At 45.8% G+C, this 8,507-nt stretch overlaps 1 protein-coding gene across 1 annotated transcript in view; it reads left to right on the top strand.

Annotated features, from left to right (window-relative positions):
* XRCC5 (X-ray repair cross complementing 5) overlaps positions 1 to 4,860 on the top strand; it is an 87,022-nt gene extending 82,162 nt beyond the window's left edge. The window contains exons 20-21 of the mRNA XM_077748551.1: positions 3,892 to 3,966; positions 4,708 to 4,860. Coding sequence (XP_077604677.1) covers positions 3,892 to 3,966; positions 4,708 to 4,722 — 90 coding nt within the window. The 3' untranslated portion in view covers positions 4,723 to 4,860. The remainder of the gene's footprint in view (positions 1 to 3,891; positions 3,967 to 4,707) is intronic.
* The last annotated feature ends 3,647 nt before the right edge of the window (positions 4,861 to 8,507 follow it).

The following is an 8,507-nucleotide window of genomic DNA, read 5'->3' on the forward strand; positions in this document are numbered from 1 at the left end:
GAAACAGGCTCCAGGCTCTGAGCTGGCAGTCAGCACAGAGCCCGACGCGGGGCTCGAACCCACGAACCGCGAGATCATGACCTAAGCGAAAGTCGGACGCTCAACCGACTAAGCCACCCAGGCGCCCCAGATTTTAAAATGTTTATTGAGGTGGGACACACATGTAATACGTGCACAAAGCTTGAATACGCAGCCTGATAAATTCTTATATATTTACATGCCTAGGTTACCCACCACTGAGATCAAAACATAGAACATTTACATCACCCCAGAAGCCTCTTTGTACCCTTCCCTTTCAGAAACCCCTGGTCCCTGAGGTAACCACTGTTCTGACACCTGTCACTTGAGAGCAGTTTTGCCTGTCCTTAACCTTTACGATTCATCCATGATGTTAGAGTGCTTCATCCTTTATTATAGCTGTGCTCCCTTTTATGGTTATACCACAATTTATGTGTCCATTCCCCTCATGGTGGGCATTTGATCATTTCCAGACTTGGACAAACTTATGAATAAAAAATGCTAGGTCTCTTGTACACCTCATTTGGTGGACATATAGCAGGTATATTGCTAGGAATTGGAACATAAAACCTACAGTATGACAGAGCAAGTTTGCATACTTTTCTTCCATCTGAGGCCCACCACAACCCCATGAGATAGAGTGAGCACTACTATTCCCTTTTGGGTTTTGAGGGAAACAAATTATAGAAAGGTTAAGCAGCTTGCCCACGAGGCTGAGGTTAGCTAGGGTTACAGTTCTGTTCTCCCACAGCGGGTTGCCGGATTTCTCTGCCATGCAGTATGGCCCTTGTGGCACGATGTAAGATACACAGGGTGTAAACCCACATGGATGTCCTTTTAGACAAAATACATGCAAACAGACCTGTTCTTGCTGATGCTTTTATACATCTGGATTATGGGTGATTCTTTAGAATCACCTGATATTGGAGTCAGCCCACTGGAAGCCATGTGATTTTAATTCAGGGATTGGTAAGGGTCTGAGCACAAGCTGATCATTAGTTTTTAGTCTTATGGAGGGATTAGACTGGATGTCTCTATATTGAAGTTATTGACTCCATTTCTCTGTTGTGTCCAGGATTGTTTCTCAGTGTGCTTGCAAAGCAGCGGTTTATCCATTTCATAGAGCTCTTCAAGTAAGGACACTTTCTTGGTAACCCCACATAAATCCTGGTGGTTTGAGGATGGAGGAGTGTGTCACACAAGTATCCTTTCTATTTATTCTCAACTTCTCGGCATTGCAGAGGGAAAGAACATAAGAAAAGATGAGAGTTGGCTCCTGCCCCTTCCTGCTGCGTTCAGAGAATCTGTTGCTTTTATTGAGAAAGCAGGCCAATCATTGAATTCTCTGCTATATCTCCAGCTTCCCGTCACACTGCACAGCCTGCAAATTACTTGCAGTTAAAAACTCTGATGAAGAGGAGTGATATGTGTAAGGGATCAGCCTTGCCTGGGGCTTTGGGGAGATAATGGATGGCAGCCCAGCCTGGCTTTTAGCCATCATTCGCTTACATAGAAGTGTGAAGCAGATTTGTCAGGAGAATCGCTTGCAGGTGCTTAGCACGTGATGGAAATGAGAGTTTGCTTGCTGGTGCTCCCCTCTTCCTAGGAGGTCGGCCTGGTCTCCGAGATGGGCCGTTTGTGTTTAATTGTATGCACTGTGGTCGTACTGTGCAGACAGCCCTGCCTTCATTTATCTGGTAATTGCACCATGAAAGAGGGCTGTGCAGTTGAGGAGGGGATGGAGTTTGGAGCTCTTAGAGGCTGTGTGCCAGAAAATGTTAGGGTTTTCTAGACTGGCAAGTACCTATCATGTATCCGGTTCCTAAGGGTGAGAAAGGGTATGGCAGACTGCAGAACTGCTGGGCCCTGGGAGTCTGTTTGATTTGGCAGGTGCTGCTCATGTGTGGCCCCCCCCAGAGATTTATGGCAAAACACAGCTCTGTGCTTAACCCTTTTCACCCAAACTGGGCAAGTCTTTTTAGCTGTGCATTCCTACTATCAGAACTATCATGCAGGTGAATGGTAATGTGTAGGAGAGGCGAGGAACAAAGTTAAAATCATTTTTTAATAATGATAGAATCATAATCTAAAGTATCTAGGATATCCTCGATCTCTTGGAATCTAGGATAGAAGGCAGAGTTTAATCTTTAGACATACACCATATGCAGGTACACATGTGATTGATTCATTTATCTCTACTTGGTCCTCAGATATCTCTAACAATCAACTGGAATAAATAAAAAATTAATGGTATAGAGGCCCCATTATAGTTCTACTTCAGACTGTATCCCCCTTTGTTAGCATTTTCTGTCTCTTATACCATTGATGCCCAGCATTGAACGTGGTCCAGTTTAAGGTCAACAGAGGGCCATGGAAAGATCCATAAGTGTCCTTAGAAGAAGATAAGTTCCTTAATCTCTCAGTCAAAACTGTTAAGGAGTGGTGAGGTGGTTTTGACTGAGGAAAAACAGTCCAGGACGGAGGTTGAGTCCAAAGCAAAATATCATGGCCATGTCCACGGTGCCAGTTCTGCAGATCCAGCCTCCACAGTTGCCATCTTATTACCCATGTGCATGAGTTTGTGCACACAAGGGATGGCAGGACGTGCAGCACTGGCTTCCTGACACTTGCTGCACACGGCCTTTTAAGGGTGACTTTGGCTTTGTGCTCCGTGCACACTGGCCCTGAGGAGTGCTGTTGGGGAGAGAGAAACCCCACCTTCCACCTCCCACTTTAAAAACACTCCCCCAGGTTTGGCTCTGCTGCCATTTCAGGTACTTAGAGCACCAGAAGAGCAATCACCCTCTGGGGTTAGATAAGTGGTTGACAAAACCTAGCTCTCAGATGCAGTTCCCTGCATGGCTGGAGGAAGGGAGTCCCCACCCCACCGCTATCTCCTAGAGGGACAGGGTGGAGAGCAGGAGTGTTCAGATGATTTTCAAGGGCACCCAGTACCCTTTTAAAATCTGAATTTCATCCCTAGATGCTTGCAGACTTCAATTCAGGGCACTTGCTTTTCTGTGCATCTGCTTTTCTGAAGCTCCAGGTCTAGAATACTAATGCTGAAGCATGCATTAGAAGCTGTCTCATCCACCTTCCTTCTTCAGACGTTCTCTAACCAATTGAAGGATTTCTAGGAAAGGAATGGCACGGCCTCCCAAGCTCACCAGTTTTTGTGTTTGATGTCATTTACAGGAAATCCTTCCTTTTGTCCTCCGTAGAGTTGAGGAATTAGATTCTAATTGTTGAGTTCAAACACTTGGTTCTTATGCTCCTTTCAGAAGAGACTAAGACATACTCGTTTCGGGAGTTTAGCTCTTTTCTTTTATTTTAGAAAGAGAGAGACAACATGAGCAGGGGAGAGGGGCAGAGAGAGAGGTAGGGACAGAGAGAATCTTAAGCAGGCTCCACACTCAGCTTGGAGCTCGAGCCCATGAGCCTGAGGTCATGACCTGAGCTGAAATCAAGAGTTGCACACTTAACTGACTGGCCCACCTAGGAGCCCTAGGTTTGGTTCTTTTCTGAACCCTAATGCTTCCCCTGTGGAAGCAGAGATGGGAGTGTCCTCAGTGCCTGACATGGGACCCTCCGGTGGGGTCACTGCCTTGGCAAACCATGTCGTTTTCTCCCTCTTCACAAGAACTTTCTCTTGGTGACTTTTTAATGTGAGCTATTCAGCTTAAAAATTGGTTCTCTCGTCCAGGGCCAAATGAAGGAGTATGCGTCAAGATGATGCTTCTTTAAGGCCATTGCAGTGAGACTTTGCTAAGCAAGCCTTCTTAGGTCTGCCTGTGGCACTGCCAGCAGCCAGTGCCCTCCATCCAAAGAGGCAAAAATCTCATTTTGGTGTCATGCCTGGCTTTCTGTTCACAGTTTCTGGCCCCTAGAGAAAGTCCAAAAGAAGACACAACAGCCATGTTTGCAGAAGGTGGTGACGTGGATGATTTAGTAAGTGCTTTTAATCTATACCGGGTGTTCTCCAGATCGAACTCGTCTGAATGTAAATACAGCCCAGCGCTGCTTATCACAGGCCTGTTTCTTGTTTGAGTCTCAATTGCTGACCCACCAGAAGCTCCCTACACTATTATTTATTGCCGTTATAAATGTAATCAGATAGGTAATTTCATAATGGAAATTCCTGTGCTCTCTGGTCTCACTTATATTGTTCATTCAGTTTAATCCTCCCTTGTGAAGAACTGAAAAAGAGCTGGTAAGGTCGTTCCTTTAGTATCAGAATGTCATAATTTACTGAAATTGCTCTCAACCAAAATAAGCACTACAGCATGTAATTTGTGTGGGTTGACAAACAGAAACAGCCTTTTAAAAGCCTAATTCTTGAATGTTGTCAATTAACTTAATGTAAACAAAATCAGCCGAGAGGCATTTGGGGGCTTTCTGGACCTGCTCACACCTCATCTGGTTGCCTGGGAGGCTCCGGAAGTCTTGCCTTTGTATCCACCCTTCATGTGGGGAAACTTCCCGCCTATAAGCCTCACACGACAGCTAATTCCGGTAAAAACTTTCAGTCTGTTTGTGGAGGAGTCCTTAGTGCCGTAACGACTCACTGGGTTCTTAACTCCTAAAACAGTTAGAGTGAGGGAGCCCTTCTCCTTAAACTCCCTCCCACCAGGGAAGCAGTGGTCCAGGGCTGGCCTGGCTCCTTTCTAAAAGTGTTCTTCTCATTCACAGCTGGACTTGATATAGGCTGTGGCTGTGTGGGGAATCGGCGACAACTATCACCGCTGTCAAGCTGGTAGTTCTGTCCAGAGGAGGCCGTTCAAGGGGACTGGAAGCTCTGAGGATGGTCTCCGTAGGTTCTTTGGAAGAGACTCTCCTAATCCTCTGGNACGTTTATAAAGAATCAGTGTTCTTTTCTGATCGGTGTATTATTTCTTTGGTGGTCTTTATGATCTCAGTATATTATGCACGTGCTTTGAAGTTTTTGGAAAACGAATTTCGTCTTGACCTGGAATATTGGTAAGGACACAGGCCTCGTGAGGCTGCCCCGTCCGGAACTATGGCGTGTCATTGGTGAGCTTCTGAGTCCTGCCCCACGGGTGCAGCCCACTGTCCAGCCCCCCAACAGCTTACACTGGTCATACAGGGGCTTTCGTTCTTTACCGCCAGACAGCTGGGTTTGGGAAACCATGGCTAAGGGCTGACTCTCTTTTCTTATTTAAGCCTTTCGTCCTCACCTTACGTCAGCTGTATGTGTAAGTGGTTTTCCTTGAGCAGGGTGGGAGGGGGCACCAACTACCTGCACACCGAGCTACGGTGGTGTGCTCATGAAGAAATGCTCTCCTGGGCCAGCTTCTGACAGATTCGCGAACCCAGAAACACAAAACAACGGAGAAATTCACCCCCCGTAGTTAAGATTTTATCGTTTCATTCCTACCTACCTACAGGTCTCACAGAGACAGTGTGGTTGTGTTCTGACACTCCCTTAATTTCCCATTTTTTTCCAGGGTCTCCTTTCCCCTCTCTCTGGGTGATGTTTCCTTTCCTTAAATGAGAAAATAGCAAAACTCTTACTTTTTCAGACCTCATTCCTTTCCTGAGTTTGAACTCCTCCCCCTTGGTGTCACGAACTTTGTGGCAACCAGTCTCCCAGATCTTCCGCACTCCGTACACAGTTACTGCTTCATTTCACTCTGCAGAGGTGGTGGTGAGGCTTAAATGACTCGCTCCTTCTGTGGATTGCCACTCGTTATGAATTGTCTGCAAAAGAATTTTTCAGTGCCAAGCCGGGAATTAGAGACCCTCTGTGTGTTGCTTGAAAATGGATCTCCCAGCCAGCTGAGGTGAGAGAGTGGTTTTAATGCAGGCCTCTGGGACATCCCCTCAATACTATGCACACCTTAGTCAATCTTGACATCCCAGCGCCCATTTAAAGCAAGCCCAGTGGAGGATGCCATCCATACCTTCCTGTCTGGTTGAATGGTTGAAGCCCGGGGCATGTTTGTGACTTGGACAGAATGGAGACATTTCATATGCAGAGGGGAAGCTTTGTACTATCAATTCTACATTATTCTCAGCAGCCCCTCCTGATGGTATGAATCAGGCGTAGGGCCTGATAAGCGTCCCTCATCTTTGGCAGTTTGGGGAGTTCCCTCTTGGAGACAGTCCTTCTGTCAAATCAGGAAAAGTTTGGATCAAGTTAGGCCTTTAGATCTGCCAATAACTTTCTGATCTGTGTTGTACATGGTGGGATGATTTGTGCTTCTCTAACCCTGCTTTTACTTAAATTATCTGAATACCTGAAGAAGGAAAGAAATGAATTTAACAGGCTAGGGAGAGAAAGGACTAAATTAGTCACGTGGTTACTAAATCCATTTCCTGTAGGCACAGTATATGTGCTGTGTAGACTTGATCAGAACATACTCTTTTGAGTGAGGGCACACATGATGTTTTAGACGAACACACCAAGGCCCCGTTTCCCTGAGAGTTTTGCAGGTCTATAGAACCCCCAGGTGTTAGAGCCACAAGCAGTGCATCATGGTCTGCCGGCCTGGGCTAAGCCTCACATGCCTAATAGCCCCGTGAATGGTAGGCTTGTATGCAAATCAGAAGATCTTGTATGCAAATCTCCTTTGATCTTCTACGCCACTAACATTTGTTGACTTATAGAGGGAGGAGTTAAGATGACTGGAAAGTAGGGGGACCAGGATTTCCATTGTCCATCAAGCACGGCTGTATTGAGGTCAGATCACTTGGAACACCCAGGAAACCGATCTGCAGAGTGTAGAAGGCTCTCCACACAGATGGAGGAAGATAGCTTGTTGATTTACAAAGGAGGGGGCTCCCCTTCACCCCTCAGTCACAACCCAAATGCCCCTTCAAGAGTACGTACTGCCACCCTGCTAAGAACCACTTTTAAATGTCAAAGTTTGATTCCTTGGCAAAAAATTTTGTAAACTAATTGTTAGAATCTTGGGCAATTATTTAGAAAAGCATGTTGGGAATAGGCAATATTTTTACCTAGTTCCCGGTGGTTTTAAAAATAAATGCACACATACATACTTCTCTTTTGAATATGTACAGTGGTAATGACTGCCTTTGCAGCTGATTTGATTCAAGCAACAGATACTCTGTCTGGGCCACAGTCTCAGCATGGGCAGAGGAAGAACACTAGGATATTCCAGATCTTGAAATCGGGTTCTGCCTCTCCTGCTGCTGTGTGGCCTTCGTCAGCGTGCGAATCTATCACCTGCCTTCCAGGCTTGTTAAGGAAGAACATGCCTGTGACTGTTCTCTGTAAACTGTAAAATGCTTTATACAAATAAAGCACCATGTTATTATGGAAACCCAAAATAGAAGACATGGGCAGAACCTTTGAATAGGTCTGCTTTCCCATCTTTATTTGTCTTACTTCTTTTAGAACCTTGACTGTACCAGTGCTAACTTTCATAATTATCTACTGCTGTTGGACTGAGGCTTTCTTTCTAGTTAGTACATGAAAATTAAGGTCTCTGTGTGATCAAGGTAGGGGGTTAGGACCCAGGGAAGTGTGACCATGCATCCCAATTTACTTGGGAGTTATTGTCCTGGCATAATGGCCTCCTGATAGGGATTATAGATTATATTGTCCCCCTAGATTTTGACCATATTAAGTTAGTATCAAACCCTAACTCATTACAAGGAATGACCACATTCTGCCGTGCCAAACACCCCCTTCCTGTGAATGCCCTGCTGGAGCGGAACACAAAAGGAGCAAACGCACAATGGAAACCAGCATAAGGAGAGCCACTGGGGGCTTCCGTTTATAGTCTGCTTCCTACCTCCAGATCTTGTCACCAGGTGGCTGCCAAGCCTAGGACAGGGCAAGGACATCTTGTAGGGCCTACTCAGAGTAGGCCTTGGTTTTCATGTCTGTCTGGCATCATGGAGCAGAAGTAGAAAAACCTATGGAGGTTAGTGTCCATATAAGTAAGCTATTAAAGGTTTAATGACCCTCATAGACACAACTCAGTCACCAGTCACATTTGTAAGTCCTCCTTCCCTCCCTCCGGCTAGCAGGCAGGAGAGAATCAGGAAGGAGATGGGGGGCTTCCTCCGGTCTACACTTTCACCTCCCTAGAGATCAGTCCACCATATAGGTCAATCAGCAGTTACAATCTATGTGTAGGTAGTGTTAGCCTTCTGTGGTCACCTTGGAAAGGAAGGAAACACCTCTTTTCTCCATATGAACCTAACTCTGGACGAGATTTCCTTCTATTTAGAGAGAAATCATGGCACAGTGCTTCAAAGTGTCCCTACATGTTTAATACTCTTAGGTTTGTTAAATCCTCATGTCAGTAACACTTGACAGCTCTGTGGCCTTAGCAAGTCCCTTAACCTCTGTAAACAACAGAATAACACGGTCACTTGTATTTCATCTGTGGTAAGGATGGCCAGGGAGAAGCCAGGTCAGGACCTGACTGAGATCTTCTCATCTTCTCATTCCTGGGGGGAAGGGGGGGTTATCAATGGCTTTGCAGGGACAGCTGGAA

The sequence above is a fragment of the Crocuta crocuta genome, unplaced genomic scaffold (assembly GCF_008692635.1).
Source record: "Crocuta crocuta isolate KB4526 unplaced genomic scaffold, BGI_CrCroc_1.0 scaffold229, whole genome shotgun sequence".
Taxonomy (NCBI): domain Eukaryota; kingdom Metazoa; phylum Chordata; class Mammalia; order Carnivora; family Hyaenidae; genus Crocuta; species Crocuta crocuta.